The sequence below is a fragment of the Podarcis raffonei genome, chromosome 3 (assembly GCF_027172205.1).
Source record: "Podarcis raffonei isolate rPodRaf1 chromosome 3, rPodRaf1.pri, whole genome shotgun sequence".
Taxonomy (NCBI): Eukaryota; Metazoa; Chordata; class Lepidosauria; order Squamata; family Lacertidae; genus Podarcis; species Podarcis raffonei.
In genome coordinates, this window is record NC_070604.1 from 82765414 (window position 1) to 82793159 (window position 27746).

The 27746-nt window shown below is 45.0% G+C and overlaps 3 protein-coding genes across 8 annotated transcripts in view; 2 read left to right on the plus strand and 1 right to left on the minus strand.

Moving 5' to 3' along the window:
* QPCT (glutaminyl-peptide cyclotransferase) overlaps window positions 1–21920 on the minus strand; it is a 38749-nt gene extending 16829 nt beyond the window's left edge. Inside the window, exons 1-2 of one of the 2 annotated variants that reach the window (XM_053382765.1) lie at window positions 21588–21920; window positions 6986–7084 (exon numbers count right to left, since the gene is read on the minus strand). The gene's annotated coding sequence lies outside the window, so the exon portion shown is untranslated. The remainder of the gene's footprint in view (window positions 1–6985; window positions 7085–21587) is intronic. The other variant, XM_053382766.1, reaches the window with a different exon arrangement.
* LOC128411583 (uncharacterized protein K02A2.6-like) lies at window positions 424–26809 on the plus strand (the record flags this gene model as incomplete). Its single annotated transcript, XM_053384020.1, has 3 exons — window positions 424–2316; window positions 2938–3065; window positions 26686–26809. Coding segments are annotated over 3 exons (2145 nt in total), but the record flags the coding sequence as incomplete, so codon positions are not given.
* The window catches only part of PRKD3 (protein kinase D3), a 51725-nt gene continuing 46208 nt past the window's right edge, over window positions 22230–27746 (plus strand). For 3 of the 5 annotated variants that reach the window (XM_053382746.1, XM_053382745.1, XM_053382749.1), the window contains exons 1-2: window positions 22230–22416; window positions 26686–27706. In XM_053382746.1, coding sequence (XP_053238721.1) covers window positions 27416–27706 — 291 coding nt within the window. In that variant the 5' untranslated portion in view covers window positions 22230–22416; window positions 26686–27415. Of the gene's footprint in view, window positions 22417–26685; window positions 27707–27746 lie in introns of those variants that run through there. The other 2 variants (XM_053382750.1, XM_053382748.1) reach the window with 2 other exon arrangements.

Consider the following 27746-nt stretch of genomic DNA (forward strand, 5'->3'; position numbering starts at 1 on the left):
AGCTGCGCAAGCTGTGGAGAAAGTCACGAGAGGAGGACCTGCCGTTTCCGCAACGCAGAGTGCAGGCAGTGCAGAAAATTGGGACACATCGCCCGGGTGTGTCGGGCTCGGCCCACCCGACGCCAGGCATCAGATGACCAATCCAAGAGCCCCAGGTCCCGGGGCCCAACGCACCAAGGCAACTCGACAGAGCTCACGGACTTCCAGGTATACCAGTTGCCCCACCCCAACGTAGAGAAAATTTATGTTGACGTACAGATAGAGGGGGCCCCATGCCGCATGGAGCTTGACACGGGTTCAACTCTATCCATAATCTCGGCAAGGACCTTAAGGAAACTGTGTCCTACTGGGGGTCCCAAACTCAGGCCGGCCCCATTCACCCTCCGGGACTTCCAAAAACGTAAGGTCCCCACAATGGGGGTGGGGACCTTCAGGGTGCAATACCGAGGGCGGACGCGGCAACTGGACTTGCTTGTGGTCAAGGGCCCCTACATTAGCTTACTGGGATTGGCATGGTTTGGACCACTGGGGCTAGCCGTCACCGGGGTGAACCACACTAGCTTACAAGAGGACGTGGACGCCATATGCAAGGAATTTCCGGGGGTTTTCGATGGGAAATTGGGACAGTATACGGGCCCCCCCATTGCTCTACAGCTTGACCCCGCAGTACGACCAGTCAGGCTCAAGGCCCGCCGGGTCCCGTTCGCCCTGAAACCCCGTATAGACGAGGAATTGGACCGGCTCGTGGAGCAAGGAGTGCTGGAGCCGGTGCCTAATGCCCCCTGGGAAACCCCAATCGTCACGCCCGTCAAGCCTAATGGTTCAGTCCGCATCTGCGCAGACTACAAATGTACCATAAACAAGGCCCTCACGGCCCATGCATACCCAGTGCCAGTGGTCAGCCATGTTCTTGCCACCCTGGCTGGGTCGAAAATTTTTGGCAAGCTGGACTTGGCCCAAGCATATCAACAGCTGCCAGTAGATGAGGCCACAGCAGAGGCACAGACGATTGTGACGCACAGAGGAGCATTCAGGGTAAAGCGGCTGCAATTCGGTGTCAGCGTGGCACCAGGCATATTCCAGAATCTAATGGACTCTCTACTTAAAGGGATTCCTGGCGTCACCCCCTTCTTCGATGATGTGTTGATTGCCGGGCCCACACCAAAGGAGTTTGAGGACCGCCTCCGCACCGTTCTGCACCGTTTCCAGACGGCGGGTCTCAAGGTGAAGCGGGAAAAATGTCTACTAGGAGTGCCTCAGGTGGACTTTCTGGGATTTATGGTGGACGCAGAAGGGGTCCACCCGACTGGGGACAAGGTACGGGCCATTTGTGATGCCCCAGCGCCCAAGAACAAGACTGAACTTCAGGCCTTCTTGGGACTATTGAACTTTTACCATTCCTTCCTTCCCCACAAGGCGGCGGTAGCAGAGCCCCTACACAGACTCCTGGACAAGCGGGCCCCTTGGGTGTGGGGCCAGCGCCAGGAGGCCGCATTCCAGGCAGTCAAGGACTTGCTTGTCTCAAACTCGGTCTTGGCACACTTCGACGAGAGGCTGCCGGTGGTGCTAGCATGCGATGCCTCGCCCTATGGAATTGGCGCTGTCCTGGGACACCAACTCCCGGATGGAAGAGAGGTACCGGTGGCATACTTTTCCCAGACACTCAACGCAACCGAGCGGAACTACTCGCAAATCGACAAGGAGGGTCTGGCAATTGTGAAGGGAGTAAAAAAATTCCATGATTTCTTGTACGGGCGGCCCTTCACCGTGGTGACTGACCACAAGCCGTTGCTTGGCTTATTTGCCCCTGAAAAGCAGACCCCCCAAGTGCTGTCTCCTCGCGTCCTCAGGTGGTCAATTTTCCTTGCCAGCTACCAGTATGCACTGATTCACCGTCCGGGAAAGGCGATGGGCCATGCGGATGCCCTCAGCAGGCTACCACTACCGGAAACAGGCCCCGACCCAGCACCTGCACAAGAGGTTATGAGCCTGGAGCTGCTTCCCGACCGCCCCATTCAGGCACAAGAAGTTGCACACCATTCCAAGAAAGATAGGGTCATCTCCCGGGTCCTGGACTGGGTGTGGAGGGGATGGCCCAGCAGCAGCCCCGGGCCAGAATTCGCCGGCTACACAACCCGCAAACATGAACTGTCGGCCCACAAGGGGTGCCTGTTATGGGGAAGCAGGGTCGTTGTTCCCCAGCCCCTCCGCAAAAGGGTCCTCACAGCCCTACACGAGACACACCCAGGGGTAGTAAGAATGAAGGCCCTTGCCAGGAGTTATGTGTGGTGGCCGGGGATCGACGGAGAGATAGAGGCCTGGGTCAAACACTGCCAGGCCTGCCAAGAATCCCGCCCAGATCCCCCAAGGGCCCCAGTCCAGTCCTGGGAGTCCGCCCGAGCACCATGGTCACGCCTGCATGTGGACTTCGCTGGCCCCTTTCAGGGGAAAACATTCTTCATAGTGGTGGACTCCTACACCAAATGGCTGGAAGTCGCACTGGTACCGTCCACTTCTACGTCCGCAGCCATCCGGGTACTACGCAGGCTGTTTGCAACCCACGGGCTCCCTGACACTCTCGTCTCAGACAACGGGACTGCATTTACGTCAGGAGAATTCCAAACCTTCACAGCGCAGAACGCCATCCGCCACATCCGTTCGGCACCATTCCATCCTGCCACCAATGGCCAAGCAGAACGCATGGTGCGGACCACCAAGGACACCCTTCGCCGCATGACGCAAGGGGATTGGGAGTACCGCCTTGCCACATTCCTTCTAGCACAGCACAGCACCCCCAGCTCAACGACTGGCCGGAGCCCCGCTGAACTACTAATGGGTCGGCGCCTTGCAATCAGATTGGACCGCCTTCACCCCGATAGAGCTCAGGATGAGGTAGTGGTGGGGGAAGGCAGGAACCCCCGGACCTTCGAGGCCCAGGACCCAGTGTACGCAAAGAATTTTGGGGCAGGCCCAGCATGGGTACCCGCCACAGTCACCAGGGTCACTGGCCCCGTGTCGTATGAGGTGCTAACAGATGGGGGGCAATGCTGGCGCCGCCACTGCGACCAGATACGGCGACGATTCCCGGGAGAAAACCAGGAGGAGGAAAGGTCAGAGGAGTCCCAAGGGAACAGAGGGGCAGTGAGGCCCATAGAGCACGAGGGGCCAGCAGGAGAGGCAGAATCAGTAAATACAGAGAGGACCTGCGAGGCCGAAAGGACACCGGAACCAGAACCACGACTGAGCGAGCCGGTTGCGCCAGACCAAATAGCCCCATCACAGCCAGCATCCTTGGAACACGAGCCAGAACCTGAACCCCGGACCAGGGAACACCCCAGGCCGCAACGCACACGTAGGCCGCCAGCGTACCTCGAGGACTATGAATGCGACCTCCCGGGCAGGACTGGAACTTAGAGGGGAGGGGTGTTATGTACTGAGTTGAATAGGATCCAAACTGCAGCAGTCTGATTGGTCCTAGAACAATAGGATCCAAAAGGCAGCAGTCTGATTGGTCCTAGAACAATAGGATTCAGAATGCAGCAGTCTGATTGGTCCTAGAACAATGCAGCAGTATGATTGGTTGGCAGGAACTACCCAATCATGCTCCAGATAGAAGTGAATCCACAACCTGATTGGCTTACAGTAGAATTCCGGAATTAGCCAATCATGTGTAGCCCATTGTGTAAATAATGTATATAAAGCAGATACTTTGAGGGGACTCTCATTCATTCCTCCTCACCACTATGAGCTGAATAAAGAGCATGAAATCACCTTGCGACTCTGAGTATATTTCAGATACGGAGGAGGGTGGGTTATTTTTTTACAACTAAATACATAGTGAGGTGCACAAGATCCCCATGAAGTAGTATGGAATCAAACCACATTGTCTGTTTCTGTTGAGAGTGTGTCATTTCAGTGCATTCAACCCCAAGCGCCAACATAAATTCACAGGGTTTTTGGTTTTTTAAAGCCACTTATTTTAATCTCCTACAGAAAGCTTAAGAGCCTAACTATTAGGTCCTTTCAAAATAAATTGCACTATTGTTGTTAATCCTCTGTATGAGCCTTGTTAATACATCAGTCTAAGGCTGCAATTCTGTGCATCTTTATCTCGGAGTAGGCACCACTGAATATACTGCTATGCATTTGTGGGGTGCCTGGACTCCCCTTCTAATTCCTGGGTGCCAGACACTGGATTTAGCATGTTAACATACAAGTCAGGAGCCAGCCTGGTAATGGCCTGTTAAATATGATGGGGGGACAAAAGGAGTAGTTCGAGAGGGCAAATGGGAGGGGCCCCTCCCTCAACTCAGAATTAGTTAGAAAGACAAGAGCCTCTGAAGTAGTTTTAGAGTTGGAAGAAGAGCAGTTGTTTTAGGATTGCAGTTGACGATGATGTGGGCTGGAGGGGAAATAGTTGCAGTCTGTTAAACACGACAAGCTGAGCAGAGCGCCATGGATGATTTCTGCTGGCACCCAAGACTGTGGCCATGGGGGAAGCAAGAACCTCTTGGAATGTTAATGCTATGAACCCTTTAATGGTAGGCTTAGGTTGTATACATGTGTAAATAAACAATATATCATAAAGACACCACAGTCTTCACTGTGCCTCATTTTCAAAAGGAAACATGAACCCAGGGTAAGTGCCTGGAATCCCTGGAATCTCACACCAATTGGGGTGGCATGTAAGCAAGTTAGCATACATAGGATTGCATTGTAAGTCTTTGCAAAAAGATGGGTTTGCATTTGGGTCTCTGGTATTCCTTAAGCACCATCTCCAACTCCTTGAAAGATTCCATCAACAGTGTCTCCGATTTTTTCCCCACATCACTTGGGAAGACAGGTGAAGTAATGTCAGTATACAGGATGAAGCAAAGATCACCAGTGTTGAAGCAATGATTCTTCAACATCAACTTCGTTGGACTGGTCATGTTGTGCGGATGCCTGATGATCGTCTTCCAAAGCAACTACTCTATTCCGAACTTAAAAATGGAAAGCGTAATGCTGGTGGTCAACAAAAGAGGTTTAAAGACTGTCTCAAGGCAAATCTAAAAAAATGTAGTATAAATACAGACAACTGGGAAACACTGGCCTGCGAGCGCTCCAGTTGGAGAACAGCCTTTACAGAAGGTGTCATGGGCTTTGAAGACACTCAGACTCAGGATGCAGGGGAGAAACATGCTAAGAGGAAGGCACGCTTGGCAACTCCACACCGTGATCAACTCCCGCCCGGAAACCAATGTCTCCACTGTGGAAGGACGTGTGGATCCAGAATTGGCCTCCACAGTCACTTACGGACTCACTATTAAAACCGTGTTTATGGAAGACAATCTTACTCGGCTACGACTGATCGCCAAAGAAGAAGAAGAAAATTCCTTCCTTCCTTTCTTCCATCCTGTGAGCCACAGATCCAAGGTAGCACATCTGCTTTTTGTACAGAAGGTCCTTGGTTCTCTCCTTAGCATCTTCAGGTGGGGTGCATGAAATCCTGGGGAGTCACTGATACTCAGTGTTAATACTGAGCTGGATGCTCATACTTGAAATAAAACAGATTCCTAGGTTCCAATTATTTGGCAAACAAAGCTGGTAAGATGGTCCTGGTTGTGAAATGAAAGGCACATGGCTAAGAGGAAAGTTCTGTCTCATGTCACGTCACACAAGCTTCCCACTCTTTCCCTACTGCAAGCCAATTGGTCCCTTAGCAGTTGGCTTACCCTTTTATATGCAAATTCTGTATCATCTTTTGCCAGAGGAAGGCCCAGAAATTAATCAGGGGCCACACATAATAAGACGTCTGACAGATGGACTAGCGACAGGTGAAGATTTCCCCACAATTGTATTTCCATGCTGGAAAAAGCTCTTGACTGAAAAATTTCTGACTGCTACCCCTGCTCTGCTTTTCTCCAACGCCACTCTTGTTGTTGTTGTTTAGTCGTTTAGTCGTGTCCGACAATTCGTGACCCCATGGACCAGAGCACGCCAGGCACTCCTGTCTTCCACTGCCTCCCGGAGTTTGGTCAAACTCATGCTGGTATCTTCGAGAACACTATCCAACCATCTTGTCCTCTGTTGTCCCCTTCTCCTTGTGCCCTCCATCTTTCCCAACATCAGGGTCTTTTCCAGGTGGCCAAAGTATTGGAGCCTCAGCTTCAGGATCTGTCCTTCCAGTGAGCACTCAGGGCTGATTTCCTTAAGAATGGAGAGGTTTGATCTTCTTGCAGTCCATGGGACTCTCAAGAGTCTCCCCCAGCACCATGAATTGAAAAGCAGTTATTCAAAGCCTTATACATCTCCAGCCAAGATACCTGAGGAAGCACCTCCCTGCTTAATTACACCCCAACTGTTGGGGCTCAGCAATTAATCTCTGCTGTGAATGTCACCTCCTTTTGAGGCTAAATTGTCTCCCAACAATTTACAGAACATTCTGTCACAACCCCATGTTTACTGCTTGAGATCCACCCATTCCAAGTGCTTGCCTCAATTAGACAGCCTATTATGATTTCCTTTAACAGCAGGTTTTTCACCTCCAAGTTTTCTTTTAACAGTAGGCTTTTCACCTCCAAGTCTGATGGAGTATACTTGGGTTGCTGTTATTCTCCCTGCTGGAAAGATAATGCTGTTTACATTTTTTTCTTTGGGTTTTGGTTTCTATGGCAGTGTTCTCTGCTTTCAACCAGCTTTGTCAAGTCAGGCAAAGCTCCTGCTTACTAACAGATTACTTGTACTTCCTTAGAATGGGAAGAAAGAATGTGTGGTTCTTAATACATTGTTGGACTTCAACTGCCATCAGTCCCAGCCAGCATGGTTAATGGTCAGGGTTCTTGGGCTTTGGAGTCCAACCATGTTTGGAGATCCACAGGCTTCCCATCCTAACTGTACAATCCTTTAAAGTGAATGGAAGTCTGACATGGAACTTGACCCATTCAGCTGTTGCTGCCAGACGTAAAGTCCCACCTAAAGACATTTAACTTTATCTATAAATTACCTAGCAATTGATGGGCTGCAGAGGACTCATTCTATGCATAGGGAAAGGTAGAACTAAGCAGCTTAAGCATCCCCTGGAGCAGCTCTTTGAGACCGGGATCTGAAAAGCAATTACAGAGTAGGAAGGTTTGTTTTAATGCATCACCCTAGCATAGATTATAACTAAATTGCTGCACATGCAATCTAGCATTCCTGTAAACAAGCTACAGATTATTCCATCACATCTAGTAGCTGGTGTGGGAATTGGATGCTTTCCTTCTAGGCTGATAATTCTACTTAAAGTGGGAGAATTAGGCAATCACAAAGAAGGGAGGGCCCATAACTAGGCTGCAGCTAAACTGCCTGTTGTTTGTTCAGTTGTTCTGATTCAACATCCTGTTGTGGATTTGGCTGTTTTGATCCCCTTGAATGCATGTCAATGACCCAACAAAAGAATATACGAGTTTCTTAAGGACTGTGGATGTTTTATTGAATGGGTGATTCACCTGCCGGAGTGGAGTCTGAGATCAGTGTTGCCTGTAACCTACCTAAGTACCGTAATTAATTTAAACGCTCAGCTGAGTGGATAGCTCAGTTGGTTAGAGGGTGGTGCTAACACCAAGGTTGCAGGTTTGATCCCCGTAAGGGACAGCTGCATATTCCTGCATTACAGAGGGTTGGACTAGGTGATCCTTGGGTCCCTTCCAACTTTATAATTCTATGACCTGTCTCAAACAGGGTCATCCACCCATGAGGCAAGGTGAGGTGACCGCCTTGGAGGGCAGGATCCACAGGGTCAGCAGATCTGGCCTCCAAGGAATGAAACACCAGCTGCAACAGCTGCAGCCCAGTCATTGGACGTCAGATCTGCCTCCTCCTCAGCAGCCCTCCCCAGTGCAGCCTTTACAGTGGCCTCTGGACAAATGGGAGATGCTGCTAGTCTCCTCCCATCCTTATGTAGATTTTTATCCCTTCCTTGTTCTTGATGTAGATCTTCACACACACCCCTTCCCTGGTGAGGAGCAGGCATTTTGTGGTTCACCTCAGGTGCCAAAATATCTTGGGCTGGCCCTGGTATCAAATAACAAGAAGTCTGGGCTTTACATTTTATCCTCCCTGTAAAATGGTTTATTCTTATTTTTAGGGCTTTATGGGACAATGTAAAGGCATTGTATTCAAAGACTGGACAGTGCTCCCATGATGAATGTGCGTATATGCATTCTGCATTGCCCTCTGGCCCTGCAACTAGATGTGATGTGGAAGATCCTGTTACCGGGGTTACATGCAGTTTTTAAATATGAATAGTAGCTGCAGGCACTTCAACTTTGACTGAGACCAGAGTGCTGGGGAAGAGAGTTAGCTAATTCTCACTGCATTGTTTTCACTCACTTCACTCATTGACTGAAAACACAGAAAAGGGACCTGGAGCAGCCAGACTAGTTTACTTCACATAAATTGAGGTGGCAGCAACGGCTCACAGTTTGGTTTCTTAATTTTTTTCCTTCCTAGTGAAAAAATGAAAAATAAATGTCTGGGTCCAGTAAACCTGTACCCTTTCTACTCTTCTCTCAGAGGTCCTGGAGCCAAGTCAAATGTCTGACACAACATCTTATCCAATCTTGTGGGATTGGTTTCAGTTGAGGTGGCATTCACTACCGCAACTGCAACTTCTGTCAGCCACCTATACATAAACCACAAATAGCGTTCAACGACATTACAACCCACATACAAAGGTCGCTGCCAGGCATACATATAAGAGACACTCTTAATAGTCAAATCACTAATAGACTCATTCCCCACCTCCGCTGGACCATCCAAACTGGGTACTAATACTAATACTAAAAATATTTATACCCCACCCATCTGGCTGGGTTTCCCCAGCCATTCTAGCAAAATATAAAAAAATAATAAAATGTCAGACATTAAAAACTTCCTTAAGCAGGGCTGCCTTCAGATGTTTTTTAAAAGTTGTGTAATTCTTTATCTCCTTGACATCTGATGGGAGGGTGCCACTGCTGAGAAGGCCCTCTGCCTGGTTCCTTGTAACTTTACTTCTCATAGTGAGGGAACTGCCAGATGACCCTCAGAAGTGGACCTCAGTGTCCGGGCTGAAAGATGTGGGTAGAGACACTCCTTCAGGTATACTGTGCTGAAGCCATTTAGGGCCTTAGAGGTCAGTACCAACACTTTGAATTGTGCTTGGAAACGTACTGGGAGCCAGTGAAGATCCTTTAGGACTGGTATATTGTCTCAGCGGCCACTCCCAATCACCAGTCTAGCTGCCACATTTTGGACTAATTGTAGTTTCCAAGTCACCTTTAAAGGTAACCCCACATAGAGCGCATTGCAGTAATCCAAGTGGGATATAACCAGAGCATGTACCACTCTGGCGAGACAGTCTGAGGGCAGGTAGGGTCTCAGCCTGCATACCAGATGGAGCAGGTAGACAGCTGCCCTGGACACAGAATTAACCTGTGCCTCCACTGACAGATGTGAGTCCAAAATGACTCCCAGGCTTCACATCTGGTCCTTCAGGGGCACAGTTACCCCATTCAGGACCAGGGAGTCCCCCACCCCTGCCCACCCTGTACCCCTGTCTTGTCAGGATTCAGCCTCAATTTGTTAGCCACCATCCATCTTCCAGCTGCCTCCAGACACTCACACAGGACATTCACTGCCATCACTGGTTCCAATTTAAAGGAGAGGTAGAGCTGGGTATCATCCACATACTGATGAACACCCAGCCCAAACTCCCTGATGATCTCTTCCAGCAGCTTCATACAGATGTTAAAAAGCATGGAGGAGAGAACGGAGCCCTTAGGTGCCCCACAAGTGAGAGCCCAGGGGTCTGAACACTCAACCCTGTTGAGTGTGTTTCCTGCTTGGCAGGGGGTTGGACTCGATGGCCCTTGTGGTCTCTTCCAACTCTATGATTCTATGATTCTATGATTCTATGATTCAACCCCCAACACCACTTTCTGCACACGGCCCAGGAGGAAAGCGCAGAACCACTGTATAACAGTGCCTGCAGCTCCCAACTCCTCTAGGTGGTCCAGAAGGATGTCATGGTCAATGGTATCAAAGGCCGCTGAGAGTGACTAGTGGGGTGCCACAGGGTTCTGTCTTGGGCCCGGTCTTATTCAACATCTTTATCAACGACTTGGATGATGGACTCAAGGGCATCCTGATCAAATTTGCAGATGACACCAAACTGGGAGGGGTGGCTAACACCCCAGAGGACAGGATCACACTTCAAAACGACCTTGACAGATTAGAGAACTGGGCCAAAACAAACAAGATGAATTTTAACAGGGAGAAATGTAAAGTATTGCACTTGGGCAAAAAAAATGAGAGGCACAAATACAAGATGGGTGACACCTGGCTTGAGAGCACTACATGTGAAAAGGATCTAGGAGTCTTGGTTGACCACAAACTTGACATGAGCCAACAGTGTGATGCGGCAGCTAAAAAAGCCAATGCAATTCTGGGCTGCATCAATAGGAGTATAGCATCTAGATCAAGGGAAGTAATAGTGCCACTGTATTCTGCTCTGGTCAGACCTCACCTGGAGTACTGTGTCCAGTTCTGGGCACCACAGTTCAAGAAGGACATTGACAAACTGGAACGTGTCCAGAGGAGGGCAACCAAAATGGTCAAAGGCCTGGAAACGATGCCTTATGAGGAACGGCTAAGGGAGCTGGGCATGTTTAGCCTGGAGAAGAGGAGGTTAAGGGGTGATATGATAGCCATGTTCAAATATATAAAAGGATGTCACATAGAGGAGGGAGAAAGGTTGTTTTCTGCTGCTCCAGAGAAGCGGACACGGAGCAATGGATCCAAACTACAAGAAAGAAGATTCCACCTAAACATTAGGAAGAACTTCCTGACAGTAAGAGCTGTTCGACAGTGGAATTTGCTGCCAAGGAGTGTGGTGGAGTCTCCTTCTTTGGAGGTCTTTAAGCAGAGGCTTGACAACCATATGTCAGGAGTGCTCTGAGGGTGTTTCCTGCTTGGCAGGGGGTTGGACTCGATGGCCCTTGTGGTCTCTTCCAACTCTATGATTCTATGATTCTATGATTCTATGATTCTAGATCCAGCAGAATTCGGAAACAGCTTTCACCTTTGCCCCTAGCCTGCCAGAGATCAACAACCAGTGTAACCAAGGCAGTTTCAGTTCCAAGATGAGGCTTGAATCCTGACTGGAAGGGATCCAAGTGGTCCACATCCTCTAGACGTGCCTGGAGTTGTTCAGTGACCACCCGCTCAATCACCTTGCCCAAGAATGGAAGATTTGAGACTGGGCAATAGTTGGCCATATTGGCCGGGTCCAAAGATTTTTTTTTTAAGAAGTGGTTTAATAACCACCTCTTTCAGTGGGTCTGGGAAGGCTCCCTTACAGAGGTAAACATTCATCACCCTGCAGAGCCCATCGTCCAGCCCTTCCCGGCTCACTTTCATGAGCCAGGGTGGGCAAAGATCAAGAAGACAGGTGACCGATTTCACTCGTTTAAGCAGCCTTTCCACATCCTTGGAGGTAACAGATTGGAATAGATCCCACACAATTTGACTAGACAGGACTCTAGCACTCTCCCACCCTAGCCTTGCTCCCACCTCTTTCTGAATCTGAGCAAAATCATTGCAGGATATCTTGGGGTCCTCACCAGGCCCTGATGGCAACAGTGGTTCGGTTAAATTGTGAACCACCTGAAAGAGTCTCCTGCTGTTATTTTCTGCAGATGCAATAGAGGCGGTGAAGAAGGTCCTCTTCACAATCTCTGTTGCCACTTGGTAGGCTCGACGTTGATCTCTAACCCGTGTTCGGTCTTCAGAATGAGCCCCAGGGAGGCCATGCTTTCCATGAAGTCCTGAGTGGCCCCTTGTAAGGTTGTGTCAGCATGGATGTTAACATCCCCTAGGACAACCAAACTAGGTGTCTCCAGAAGAACATTGGAGCAGCAGGGAGGTCGGTACACCAAAAGGAATCCTGTACTGCCCCTATTGCCCAGCTTCCAGAACATGCACTCAGAAAACCAGGTCTTCCCAATAGGACACCTGGTGCAAACTAATGACTTCCTATAAATCACTGCAACCCTCCCTCTCCACCCACGTGTCCTGGCTTGCTGTGCATAAGAGAAACCTGGTGGACAAACAGCGGCAATGACAGGCCCATCTGCTTCATCCAACCAATTCTCTGTTACATATGCCAGGTCAATTCCACCATCCACGATCAAGTCATGGATGGCGGTGGTCTTGTGAATCATTGACCTGGCATTACACAGAAGCACCTTAAGGTCATGTGGGTCACCCTTGTTGATTCCAGTATCCTTCTGGTCAGGACCAGGCCTGGAGGCAGGGAGAGTCCTCAAACAATGACTAAACTTGCCTCCTCGGTAATGACATGGTCTGGTCCTAGCGTAACTCCTCCTCCTAACCGTGATCACCAAGATTTGGTGTCCTACCACATCCCCCCTAGTGGAACCTGCCCCAGCCATTCCGCTGGCTAGGGCCCACTCCTGGGCCAGCCCTGAACCTATTGCCTTAAAAACAAGTTTTCTTATACAAACTACAATCAAAACAATAAGCCAATAGAGAATAAAAAGAAACACAATTTGCAAGTACAAACAGATGATGGAAAATGATAACATTATTTTTAATTATTTTTAGTAGAAAACTAGCACAAAACATTATTGAGTTTTAAAAATACCTTGCTTGCTTGCTGTTCAATGTAATGTTACAGTGCCACCTAATGGATACTGAACAAAACAACTCTTACAACAAACATATTTTATATTCTTAGTTCTAAATACGTCGTTGTTTAGAATTTTCTATCATCCCTGTCTGTAGGTGTAGTCAAGATTTGCTGATAATATGAGTCCTGGAGGTTTCATCACACTGCTGTATGACACATAGCAAAGGGCAGACCTGCAGTTGAATATCACATGCAGGCTCAAAAATCAGTGAGATTGGTTGGCATCTGTCTGTCTCAGGAGACAATGGAAGAGTTGCCTTTGGGGGTGAAGTCAAACCATCGGAGAGTTACAGCACCTGCTGTGACTATAGAGACTGATATGGGAGTGAAATATTTATTACAGATGGGGCAGATGAAGGCATCTGATGCAGGTGTGCCAAGGCGTTTCTTCTTTCTGTGCTCTTCCCAGCTTCATTCCTCCTCTGGTCATTGCTGTGGATGCACATGGTATCTAAAATTAAACAGCATAATAAGTGCTTCGGCATCCCACTGATTTAAACGGGACACTTAAATGCATGCACTGATGGATTCCTAATTAAAATCAATGGGGCTCTTGACTGTACTGCTCTTTAAGTCTATTTTTTGCAAACACAGTTCATGCCATAGCTGTGAACTCTATGGGTAAGAAGATATAATTCATTCATTCACTTCTCTTTTCTTTCTATGAACTGAGACTAGGCAGAGATAACCTTTCAGTTTCAATAGACAAGTGCACTGCAGGAAACCTCAAACCACCTCCGTGTCTTATCAGGAAGTGATAATTTACATTGCCACAAGCACATACAACAGAAAATAAATTTTCATCTGGGGAACCAAATGATTGTTCTAAACTTGGATATCAAAACAATTATTGATGCTATAAAGTATTTAATTCACAGTGGCCTGAATCCTATGATAAGCTACCATAAGAAAATTTGCAGAAGGAAACTTTAAGCTACAGTCCTAACCTCACTTCCCAGGGAACAAGCCACATTGAATTAAATACAACATTTATGAGTGAGTAGATGTTTACGTTTGTGCTGTTACTGTCCTTTGCTGCCTGCAAGTTAGTGAGGCAAGACTTGCCCTTGCAGAAGACATGCTGGCTCTGCTTCAGCAAAGCTTGTTCTTCTATATGCTTGGTTATTTTATTTTAATGGTACTTTCCACCAGTTTTCCTGGGACAGATGTTAAGCTAGCCAGCCGGCAATTTCCAGAATCCCACCTGGATCCCTTTTTTAAAAATTGTGCTGCACTGGCCACTTTCCAGTCCTCAGGTATAGAGGCTGACCCGAAGGACAAGTTACAGATTTTTAAAGAAGATCAGTAATTTCACATTTAAGTTCATATCTGGTCTCAGTGATTTCTCAGTGTTTATTTTGTCTGTTAGGCCTAGACCTTCATCTCTTATCATCACTATCTGCTTCTGTTCTTCAGACTCCCTGCCTGCATAAACTAGTTAAGGCTCTGGGATCTGCCCCATATCTTCCTCTGTGAAGACAGAGGACAGGGCTGCACTGACAGCCACTTTTATGTAAAACTATGTTGCAAGCAGTTTATGCATAGTGCGACTTGAATTACACACAAAATAAAACCTAAGCAAATTAAACAGTTCAAAAGCAATGTAATTTAGGACCTGGGACAAAGGGAAAGACACTGTGGGATTGTTATAAGGAACAATGCTACACTAAGTTCCATGTGAGCTGACCATTTTAATTTCACTTCCATCTAATAGAGGAAGAACAACACGAAAGAGCCGAAGTGTGGGAGCTATCTCCAACCTATTTGTATCATAGCAACCGAGGGGGCTTCCAGATGTGGACAATTTAGCAGTAATTATTTCTGTTCTACTTTAAGCTGGAAGTGAAATAGCAGCTCTGCTTTCAGACTTCTTGCACCTTTTCTCCAGCACTGGATTATTTTGGGATATGTGACTTTCATTAGGATTTTTGTGTGTGTATATTTTGTTAAGTATTTGTTACTGAATTTCTGATAGTAATCCCTGCCTGCTGAAATTGGGGGGCAAAGGGAGAAATAGATGTAACGGTGCTGCTGTTTGGAAAGGGAAGGGATAAAGTCATAAAGCTGAGAGGCAGTCCATAAAGGAAATGACTAGCTAGAGCAATCTATGGAAGTCCAAATAAAAGCATGAAAGACCACCCACAACAGTAGAAAGTTTGCAGGTATTGCATTGAGTTTAAAAAGCTGGATTTTTCTTAACTCTTTTTGAGTCAGAGGAAGGAAGCTGAACAGAGAAAAAAGTAAGAAAGGTATGTTTTGTTCATGGCACTGTGTAGATGCCTTGTAAAAAGTGAACCAAGTGTAGGTATTTCCACAGTAAATGCCCACTGTGGAAGCAGCTCAATACAACTTGCACTACTGAAATGGGAAGAAGTTTGCCATGCTTCTCAAAGTAACTAAGGTGTGTAATAAAGGGAAGGCTCTCAGAAAGCCACTGTTGGTGATCTGTTCATGATGTATATGAGGAACAATTAAAGGGCCATTTGTCTTGCACAGGGAAACAAGAAACTGAAATGCATAATATGGGGAAAGGGTCAGTGGTGTGAGGGCAGTGCTAAGGGCCAGCCCTTGCCAACCCTGTTCCTTCCAGACATTTTGGACTCAATACCCATCAGCCCCAGTCAGGATAGTTGGGGCTGATGGGAATTGTAGTCCAAAACATCTCGGGGGCATCAGCTTGGCCAAGATAGCCTTAGGCTGTGATGTTCCCATGGCTACTCTCTTCTTTGTTGCTTGGCAGTTAGTGGAACCATTGTGTTGTGAAATACTGGGTTGTTTTTCAAGGGAAAGCAAGGGGTTGGTATTGTCAGAGTGTAGGGTAAAAGCAGTCTTGCCTGGCAGTGGTGATATCTGTGCACAAAGAGATGTTGCATCAGGAGACAGAAGTCTGTAAATATTTAAATAACTTTACATTATAATAGATTTTGCCTCTGGTTTCACTGTATTCAAGCAGTGTCTCCCTGAATAGCTTCATGATGGTTTCTAAAAACATTAATTTATTAAATTAATATGTAAAACTTTAAGAGGGTGGGAAAAGAGAGAAAAGGTCATTTCTACACACACAGAGGCAAGCTCGATCATATACTCAGAAACTGATAATGGTAAAGAATGCATAAAAAATAGAATATTGTAATGAGTTTTTTGAGGAGGGCTAGATCCCCCTAAATGTGTTATGATTTAAAATTAATCCAGGTTTGATTAAACTTTGCCAAACACAGAACCCCCCTGGATTTAGTTATGCTAAGGAACCAAGCCAGCTGGCAGAGCAAGCTGGATGGGCCATTAGCAGGGGGCAAAGGCTGATGGTCTGTCAAGACTGCCAGGCAAGGGGGATCTTCTGCAATAAATAATTGCTGAATATTCTCTACCAGCAAGGCTTTTCCTGCTCTGTTCCATTGCATGAGGATAGATGTGACTATAACGAGTAAAAAGCTAAGAGAAAACGATATTACCTTCACAAGAAAGGACCTTTGTCTGGAAAGGTCTTATCTTGCAAAGTAGCTCGGGCAGCAGCTTATCTTGCAAAGTAGCTTTCTGTATGTAGTCACACTGAAGCTGGGATGTTGCAACCTGGCAGGAGCTCTGTGGGTACCAGAGGCAACTGGGGATGGCAGACAAAGGTTCACCACAAGGACTGCTGAGACTGCAAAAAACAATGTGCTGCCAAAAAGGATTGGGATGACTTCAAACAGCAGGATGCAAAAATATAATTCTGTGGGGGGGGGGGCGGGAATGCCAAGGAACTTAAGAAAAACAAACAAGAAGACAGTAACTCTTCCATTTGAACAGACACGGATTGACTGATACTTCCTTGTACTGGCTCCAGCTTTCAGAGCAAGTTGCAGAGATGGCCATGCTTGCTTTTCTAAAGTGTTATCTCAGGTTTATTGTACATTACATTAATAGTATCATGGATCTCTTCTGGCTAGCACGTGCCACAGTAGAGTTGCAATAAGGATAGCAGAAAAGGATAACCTCTGCAGGGTTTTTAAGGGGAAGGAAGTGCAGTCGTACCATGGTTTTCAGACAGCCTAGTTCTCGAACATTTTGGCTCCTGAACGATCGAAACCCAGAAGTGAGTGTTCTGGTTTTCGAACGTTCTTTTGGAAGTTGAACATCTGACAGGGCTTCCACAGCTTATTGGCTGCAGGAGCTTCCTGCAACCAATCAGAAGCGGTGCTTTGGTTTCCGAAAGTTTTGGAAGTCGAATGGACTTCTGGAATGGATTCTGTTCGACTTCCAAGGTACAACTGTAGATTTGAAAGAAACCAGGGTAGACATTTGGAATCTTGGACATTTAGCAAATAATGGCCATTAGTGAAGTATTTTTCCAGTACAGTATGATACATACACACACATCCATGTTTGAATACAGGAAGGAATCTAGCTGTTGTACTCACAGTACTAGAACCTCCTTAACCAGGAAAGTGACATTGGCACTTTTTTCCACAATAGAAAGGGTGGTATAGTTTGATGGAGGGGTGTGGCAGAATATTATTTGATGACAAACCACTCACAGCAATATACTTAGTTATTACCAAGTCCTTTAGTAAGTGAGTGATGTTTTAGTAGAAAAATAATTGACCAAATAATTGTATTAGAACTTGCGGGGAGGCATTAAGGTTGCTTTTATGGTTTTTTAAACAAAAAATATGCAGCCACAAAAGGGAATGGTAGGTAAATGAGCAAGTATTATTGTGAAATAACCATTGTGATTTCACATCATTGAGGTTTATGTCAAACAAATAGGTTAATCATAACTCTGTGAAAATATAACACTGCTACCAAGTAAATTTGAAGTACTTGACAAGTCACTTCATAATGTTATTACAGAGTTGAGCAACTGTACATTTTCAAATATGGATGGAAATATTTGTTCCCAGTGTTAATGTTAATACTACCACATAGTGGTCAGGTTTAGCACGAAGTGTGCTTGACAAGAAATAATTCTAGGGAAGTTGGAAAGAATGGGAAGCCCTCACTAACCGCTCAGACTTTGCCAGCTCTGGAACAAAAATGCCCTAGTATTTGTAGTTCCAGTGATCAAATCATTAGTAGTTCCCCCCATAAAATCTTGTGACAATTTGGAGTTATGTTTATTTGATTCCTGAGTCTTTAGGATATTGGACTTTCTATTGTTTGCAACAAGGAGCTAAATCATACTTTTAACAGGCAAGGCTTGCAATCTTTTCACCTGTATGTGCTCTGTGTACATAATTATATTACATTTACTATTATAATTTGTTATGGCCTTTGACTGTACTCCTGCTGCTCTCCTGATCTCATTCATCCTTGTGTGACACAAAATTGCAAAGAGACAAAATACAAAACAATGCAAATGGATTGTCTGGGGGTGTTTGCTCACATCGACCTGGACTTCTAACATGTAGTCTATAGGACTCCAGATTCACTACCATTACCAATCGGGGGAAAGAATGTTAAATGGAGGAGTGTTGTGTCCCAACATCTTATGTGGTCAGTCCTGGACACTATTTCAATGGATGAAAAGGAATTCCTTGTTAAAAATGTGTTTTCCAACCTCATGGGGATGGGGTGGGGCCTGGAAACAGATAATGATTGCTGATTGGATGCATGTGTCTGCTGGCTTGTGGCAGATTGTCCGCCAGAGACAGCAGCAAGAATGAGTGATCTGATTGAAGATTATGTGTGCAAGAGGGTATGGAGAGTGAGCTTACCCAAAGATAAATTTCTTGCTACCCCACCAAAGAATTTAAATCATCAGTGTCCTAATAAGTAGCATGATTTCAGTTACATTGTACAGTATAAGCACATACATGAGCTCTGCATTTACAGTTACATATAAAGGTGATCAAAAGCTACAATGAGATTTAATAGTAAAAACAAAATGTCCCCTCTGGTTTAGTAATGCAGAATCAGAAAATAGCCAAACATCCCAAATGGATGTGTTATTTTACAGACTATTAATAATGATTTTACCTAATCCACTCTCAGTTCTAACCTATGAAAAAGCAGCTAGCATAGTTTAGAGGAACAAATTAAAGAAGCAGTGAATCTAGTGGATGTTATATAGCTAAGCTTTACAAAGAAGCTTAATTGCAGCCCCAAAATGGTTGCAGTAATACCCAATATCCATCTGTTATTATTCATAAACTGATATACATTTGGGAGTTGCTGGAAAATATGCTCTGTATACAAGAGAGCTTGCTTAAAATACTGAATCCAGCTTTTGCCTTTAAATCTGTTTATACAACCGACCCTGATGATGTTCCAAATGCTGGTGTGTGGGAGCCACACTCAGGGTGAAAAAAGAAACAAAGATTGCTCCGAACTATTTAGCATAGCACTTTAGCAGCAACAATAACATCTGTTCATTGAACATACATCATTAAAATGAGCCCAGAAGGCATTCACTTTTAAATGTACAAAGCAACATGCCTCTACAAATGTTATTTAAAATACATCGGGATTTCAACAGTGATAAATTCTAGGCAAATTATCTGGTTGTAGGGTTGCGACATAGCTTTGTAAATGATTTCTGACTGTGGAATGTAATGGAATAAAGTATTCTCCCCTCCAAGTTCCTTGGAATATAAAAAATCATAACTTTCTCCGTTCTTCTTCTTTGCTTACCTATGTGTGGCATATTTATGAGAAAAATGGTATAATGCTGATATTTTGGGGGTTCCTCCAGAAGTCTTTTTTAAAATTGTGCATTCACAATGCTTTGTGTTCATGATGGTACTGGGATGGCTAAACAAAACACTGCTCTCAATTTTGTTTGTTCCTGCAAACATTTTAGAGCACACATATTGCTTCATTTTCAATTGGTGCATGTCCTGTATCTTCCTGCTGAAATCCTGTAACCTTTTATACACAAATGTTCCAGTTTATTTTTGTCTGCTTTCATTGCACTATAGTGCAAGAGTGCCCCTTCAGATGGCAATAATCCAGTAACACTGGTGAAGCACCACTGGGGAAGCCCCACAGAACAACTAGTAAAGCTGAACAATGTGTGGATAGGTCAGTATAAATCCACCACTAATGCAATATTATTGAGCCAATGACATGTTGCAGAATGCACCCACAAGAAAAACCCAGTTGTATTTTGCAAATATGATTTTTGCCATTGAATTTAGACTTCTAGGAGAGCAAATACAGCCATAGGCATGAGGATGAACAAAGTTATATTTGCCTACTTTCATTTTCTGTAAGGTATTTCAACTGTTAATAATTGGGAGTTGGTTTGCAATTTGTATTTTAATGGATTAGATGTAAATAAATGGGCATATTATCAAAACATCAGAATGTATATGGGATAGTGAAGGAAAAGTTAAGATACCCTACAATGTATTAAACAAAGCCTCCAGTCTTTGGGGTAAAAAACCCAAACATCTTTAATATTGCTCATTCCTAATTACTGTTACCTTAAGAGAATAAAAAGCCTAAAAAAGAAAGGCTTGCAACCATGTTGGCTAAAGATTTCTCTCACCAATTAAATGTGGCCTGCAGCTATGGCCATGATCCAGAAAACCACCAAGCTAGTTCCATGATTCCAAGGTTGCTTTAGACTTGCCTTTCTTAAACAGCCCTCCGCCATATGACAAATTGCTTTTGAAGCTGAAAAGTGTTTCAAAGGCTGTTCGAAATTGTGTGATGGCATGGGGTCGGCTGTTCAAATAAAAAATACACTGGGCTAGTGCAGGCCCTTGGTGTGAGCCCAAGCAGCTCTTTAGGTCCACGGCTAACACTGTGGGATGATTAACCTGCCAATTAAATCTTGCCACCCTTGCTTTTCATCAGGTGAAAGAACAAAAGTCACAGTGTACAAAAGTAAAAATGCGCACAGAATCTGTGCAAACTTGTGAGGAAAAGTGAAAGAGTGAAACATATAGAAATGGATCCCATGACTAACACCGAGCCTTTTCTCATCATCCAACAATTCCTTCTATGGGCGGGTGCATGGAAGTGTTGTAATGGACATGTCTGGGCCATCTTATCTTAGTGTAAAACAACAAGATAGCAGTAAGCCTTGAGCCCTCTCATGCACTCCCTTCCTCCCTCGCCTGAGGCGGCCACCTCACTCTGCCTAATAGCAGGGCTGGCCCCGGCACAGTTCCGTGACCCTGGAGTGCAACAAGAGCTGGCTTATTGGAAAGCCTTTCCTATTGTGGCTGTGAAGTGAACTGCATCAATGTATTTTCATTGCTGCCAGGGCAAAGAGAGAGAGACCTTGTGGGACACTGATTGCAGGATAACCCACAAGGTCTCTCTCTCTTTGCCCTAGCGACCAGTGAATATCTGGGCAAGGGTTATTATTAAGGAGATTGCAGCTGACTGCTTTGGGGGTGCTCTTATTTAAGCATAATATCTTTTAATATATATTTTTAAATCTATATTAAATTTTACCCTTTTAATATGCTAAGTTCTATATAGGTTACATGTGATCAATGTAGTATTGTAAAGATGGTAGGTTTTACGTAGGATTCTTCCAGGCAGCAATGTGATTTTTATTGCAGTATTTTATACTGCTAGGTTATCTTATATGTGAAAGGTCTATGACCCAAGCATTAATAAATGACATAAATGTAAAATCGTTAGCAGGATTGAAATATCACTTGTAGTTTAAGGTTGAATTTTGGACATAATGGAAGAGGTAAAGGATTTGGATTATCATAAAAGATGCAGGAGGAAAGTATGAATAATAGGACCCGCAAAGGGGAGGATGGAAGTCTAGGGGATTCCTTGGAATCTTGTTTTTATTATTTATGTTTGATATAGCTCTGTAAAATTTTAATTTGAAAAACCAAAATTTTTTTTAAATTTAAAAAGGAACCAAAAAATAATAATATATAAAAATAAACGACACAAATGTGACGAGCTGTAAGCATCAAACCTCTGGGTTGTTTTCGTGTGTGTGGGGGGGGGACACTTTTTTTTTTAAGGATCTCGAATGACCACGGATTTAGCTTGTCCTCAACGCGGCAGTCCAGGGGAAGCGAAGGCACTTTGGTAGATGCTCGGAAGAGAAGGGGATGATCAAATGCGCTTGGAATTCGGGAAGGGAACGAGCCGGGCGCCGCTTTCTGGCTTCCTTCACCAGAGGAGCTTCTCCCGAGCAGCAATAACGTGACGGAGCCTTGGCGGGGCGCCTGCCAAAGTCCTGAACAAAATCAAAACTTTGCGGTTCCCCCTCGCACGTTTGGTCCACATTTCACCCCTCCTTTTTAAAAAATTGGTGCACCTCCAGCCCCCTTATCCCGCCCGTTTCCCTCTGCCGCTCATTACTTTTCTCCTCCGCCTCTTCCAGCGACTCCCTCCATTCCCCGCTCCCCTCACGCTCCCTCGCGCTATAGCGGTTCAGAACACCAACCGCCACAGGCACTAGAAGTAACGGAAACTCTGTCCGGCGGCCCGGCGCCTGCGCCGTCTCAGCCTCTTCGCCTCGCTCTCGCAGTGGCCCCGCGGTCGTTGTAGTTCCCTGCGCCGTTCACCTCAGGAGGGAGGAGGGGGAGGAAAAACTCCCCTTCCCAGCATGCCTCTCGGCCACCCCCTCCCACCTCCACCCCACTCCTCCTGTCCCATCTCGGGCGGCTGAGGCTTCTCAGTGTGTGTGTGTGTGTGTGTACAGTAGATGGTGTGTCGCTCGAAGTGGGAGCGGCGGTAATGAGATGCGTGTGAAACCGCCTAGTCCCGGGAGGAGACGGAGTTTCGCCGAGACGCGAGTGAGTGGTCGGGAGTTGGAGGGATGAGGGGAAAGAGAGGGAGTCCGAGGGCGGGAGGAGGCGGAATGGGCAGAGGGGGCAACGTGGAAAGTTCCTCCGGTCGCGTCGGGGGCGGCAACACCGCCCTTCCCGGGTGGGTGGGGTGCGGGGAGGCGAAGCGAGGGCAGCGGGGGCGCCAGGCTCGGGCTGAGTCCCAAGTGACTCCCGCCTTGACCATCCAGCTGTGGTCAACGGAGGTGGGGGGTCAAGAGGAGGCCGGGTGTGCCCAGATGTGGAGGGGCCGGTGACTCCCTGCCGGCCACATCATCCCTGCCCCCCCAGCTGTGAGGGATGCTTCCCGACGGCGCCTGCCCCATCTTCCGGGGGGGGGGCTGGATTCGCCTCCTTTCTGAAGCAAATTCCTTCTCGCCCAGAGCAGTCGGTGCCCCGGGATGGAAGAGAGCCACGCGCTCCCGTCCTCATCCTCGCCTCCTCTGCAGCTGACGCCCCCACGACTTTTCGAGCCTCAATCTGACCACCAGCTTTCGCCTGAAGTGCTGCAAAGGAGGGTTCAAAACGCTGGTGAGAGGGATCTGGCGGGGGGAATGACCAATCTCCCCCCTCTCCCCTCCCCGCAGCAAGTTCTCAGCCTGGCAACCTGTTGGATTGCGAGGGAATTAAGTGAAGATGCCCATGTGGCTTTAATGTGACCCATGTAACACTTCAGTGCTTTTAAAAAAAAGACTAAAAAAAGTTGTAAATTGCTAATTTCAATGGGGGGAACTGTCCTCAAGCGCAGGGGCACTGCTGTAACTGGCTTGCAAAGCATAATATTTAGTGTGAAGAGTGTGATTAAGAGTTTTTCACTTAGTGAAGGGCTTTTGGGAATTGATGGTAATCTCATAATAAGGAAGCAGGAAATGTAGCTTCGGGGAGCAATGGAGGTGTAAATAGAGAAAGAAGTGAGTCAGTTCAAATTGTGCCTGACACCCACAAACCACATGGGGATTATGTTGTTCCCTATGACAATTGCTGATAGTTTGGCTTTACCAGAGGCTATCAGGGTGTCTAAACTGCAAAAAGGGACCGCAGTGCACTGGAATGCTGTGTTTTTCAGCTGGTGTCTGCAGTTGCTGAAACCTTTCTTTCTGATCTTTTGACTTTAAGCCCAACATTTACACACAGGATTTTATTAATAAAGGGGGTTCCCTTTTGGATAGGTTGCATCTGTTGCAATTAGGTCCACAGTGTGTTCAGCAGTATAGAGTACAGTAGACTGTCAGTGTGCCAAGTACCTTCCCAAAACTAAAACATACTGTGCATGCTTTCTAGAAAGTGAGAATTGTTGAATTCCAACTTTCTTTTAAATAAATTTGCATAATTTCGGTCTGCACAGCCCCATTGTTAACTGGCACCTCTTTACTGTAAAACTTATTTCCCTGCAGCTTGTGTAGTGCTGCATTTTGATTGCTATGTGTTTCAGCTTTAGGAACATTAGTAAAAGCTTCCAGAATAATCAAGGCAAAAAGTGTGGTTGTCGGCACCCTTCCTCTACTATTGGTGGTTTGGTCTTGTGTGGCTCCTTGCCACTCTTCCTTGCTCTAGGTGCCTTGGCCTCATAGTGGCTAAGGACACTCTCTGCCTCCCATGCCACTTTGTCTGCCTTGTGACTGAGGCATAGCAATCAAACAACAGCCATCTTTCCTCCCAGCTACAGAGCTGCAACTATGAAGACGACTTCTGCTGCACCAAGGTTTGAAAGAAGGCTGGGCATGTCATGTTTGCCAGCAGATGAGTGTGAAGAAAGAAAATATGGAAGCCTACTTGTGGCTTTTGAAAGTAGTTTAGGCAAAGGCAAATAGCAGGGCAAATAGATCAAGATCTGAACTAGAGTGATTACATAAGGATTTGCTAGCTTCTGACTTTGCAACCGATTCTTTGAAATTTAGCTGATTTTTTCCTGAAGAAATTAGGAATGGTTACAAAATGATGTTCCCTAAGTTACCGTATTTTTCGCTCTATAACACGCACCCGACCATAACACGCACATAGTTTTTAGAGGAGGAAAATCCGTAGGTATGCCACCCGTAGGCATTCCCTCCATAACACGCACAGACATTTCCCCTTACTTTCTAGGAGGAAAAAAGTGAGTGTTATGGTGCAAAAAATACGGTAATCATGCCTTTAGTCGTGAATGAGTCAGTTTTGGTTGCTATTGCAATTTAGAAAGTGGAAGAGAGCCATTTCTAAACTGAATGTATAGTCTGATCATTGTGGTTCTTCATCTCGTAGTCCAAATTAGCTTGTACAAGGTTTAGAGCTGCACTGAAAGTCCATTTAGGTGTAAGAGTAAATCTTGGAATGATGTAGGCAAACTCTTTCTTGACCCCATTTCTAGCAATTTCTCGTTATTTGACCACTTACCTTTCTTGCTTAACTATTTTTTATTTGGTCCTTACACTTTGAGTTTCTTTCCCAAAGTTAAAACTGCTGCAATAATAACCATGGTACTTAAACTGAAGCAATTTGTAGTAAGTGAAGAAGCATTCTGAAATTGTTAATTTAAATGACACAGTGCATTCCTCCTTTCTTTTGTTCATCCATTTAATAACTTGATATTGCCATGCCAATGAGAAATGACACTGACTTCAATAATCCTAACGGTGCTCTCATAACTGAATTTGCAGTAAGATTCATCAGGCACTTCTTTGCATTTACCACTAAAAAGCTCTCTATATCTTCCTCCATTCTCACCTCAGTTACTGCAGCCTCCACCCCTCCAGCTGGCTCCTTACATTTTATTCAGTTCAGATTACCACTGCTAAAATCATGTCTTTCTCCTGTTGGCCAGACTCACTGTGTAGAGTTTGTCATATTTTCTAGAACAGTGTGACACCAAGTAGTAGTTTGTTACTTACAAAACACTGATATTTCAGATTTTCACCTCTGGATTTGCTGGAGTTTTCACTGGCAGTTGCACAAATATGCTTCTCTGGCAGCTACTTTTGTAGTTATATTTTGTAAAGGGATGTGCCATTTTTTAGAGGCCTTGAAATGTAATAATTCATAATCAGTTTGTGAAACATTTAACAATTTACAATCTTTCTGCTAACCCTACATAGCTTTGTCACTTAATCCACTAAAGAGAAGCTTGTTCTAACATTGTATATAGATAGTACCAATTGAATCAGCATTTAGGATTTGATATATCTGCAGTCTTGTTCTTCTAGCGTTAGCATACTGCTATTCCAGATACCTTGTAAAGTAATATGTGCCTGGTTTTCCTTTGTGTCTTAGACAAAATGGCTACTAATGAAAATACCTCTGATGTGTTAGTTAGAAATTATATTAGCACTTCTTCAAAAAGGTTGAAACAAAAATATTGCCAATTAACTTTGAAAATTAAAAGTTAAAAAGAACATGAAATTGCATATTGTTTTAGAAGAGACCCACCATACTTTTCTTGAGTGTGCAGGAACATTGAGCTATGGTAGGGTAAAGCAGTGGTGCTTAACAAATCCTTTGGACCATTCAGTATTAGTCATTGTGGGAACTTTATCAATGGTTAGCTACAAGGAGCTGAACAAGGAGAGGAAGTATAGGTATGTTGTGTGTGACTTCCAATGCTAGTGCAGCTAAAGCACGGCATGCACTTTCAATCCTTCTTGATTCTCTTAACATCTGAACTGCAAATGGGTGAAATGCATGTGGAGGGGAGGGACTACATTCCACCTTTTCCTGCACTATTCCTTTCTCTTTACTGCACATGCACAAGACTAAAAGCACAAGGTACTCCTTTTCAGTCCTGGATTTAGCACTGTGTTTCAGAGACACTTATAATTTCAGTGAACTTTTCTACATATATTTAACTACTCCATATATCCGTATTTCTAACAACTTCACTGTGGACCTCCCACTCCCTGATGTTAAGACTTTTTGAATATAACTGTTTTCAGTGCCCCTTCACAGCAGCATTATTTTTATCGAACAGCTTTGCAATCAGTGTGTTGAATATTATTTTTCTGCTGCTGCTATGAGCCATGCTAGATTAGATGTAGCAGTTATGTCGAGGAGCTGCAACATCTTGTTCTTGATATAATATACATGGCAGTTCCCTAAAAGATAGAAGAATAAAGTGAAGTATCTATGACTTAAGGAAATTAAAGCAGAAATAGGTTGTAGCATATGCATTTGGCCTCCCAGTATCATTTCTGCTTTAAGTAGATTGATTGTGGTGTTATGTAACATTTCTAGTATGTGTGAAATGTATCTTTTTCTCCCTTCTACTAGGCAGTACTTGACGCTTCAAAATGCTGCAGACTACCACTGTGAACCCAACAATTCTGTTCCTTGTACTTGTATTCGTAGAAATTTTGTTCCTTCATTTCGTAAGATGAACATCTTCCAAAAATGACGACTCAGAGACCATTGAGTGGAACCTTATTTTTTCATCTCCATTAAATGAAACAATAACATCTGAAAGTTGAATAAATTCATTGAAGACAGTACTTTTGATCCAGGACATTATCCACATTTTTTAAAACTAACAAGAGTATTGACATAAATTTGTAAGTTGAATCATTGAGTGCAATACTTCGAAGTGTGCTGTTTAGCAGGTTTTTCTCCTCCCACTGAAGCAAAGTCTAAGGTTGTCCTAGAAGTAGTGAAATGAAGAGGCTGTGTGAAAAAACAATGTCTATTTCTGTTTCTGAAGAGAACAATTTCATAATGATGTAAGCCTCTCCCAACATCTGGATGTGGTGCTAAAGGCAAAGCATTTTTGATCAGCTGACGTGAAGCTGTGCAAAGAGGACCTTCATTAAAATAGCTTCTTGCCAAAATAATCTTAAACATCATCATGCACAGACTGAAAAGAAAAATGAAGATGACTGAGATATGAGGATGTTTCCTTGAACCTTGAAAGAGAAGTGTGAAATTACACTTGCAATATTGCAGGGTAAAGAAAGAAAAGAATTTTCTTGACTATTAGACAGGTCTTGACAGATTTAAATCAAGTCAGATGTCATCAAACGAATCTTCTCCTCCATCCTTACAGAAGTTTTCCCCATCTGCGTCCCATGTTGCTGCTCCACCTACCCCTTCTTTATCTTCAAGTCCACAATCTGGACTCTCAGGCCGACTGTCCAATGGCAGCTTCAGCACACAAAGTCTCACCAACTCCAGGGGCTCTGTGCATGGCATCTCCTTCCTGCTGCAGATTGGACTCACTCGCGAAACTGTTACAATTGAGGCTCAAGATCTCTCCCTTTCTGTTGTCAAAGACCTAGTGTGCTCCGTAGTTTATCAAAAGGTACAGTACAACATAGAACATTATTGATTTTGATTATATT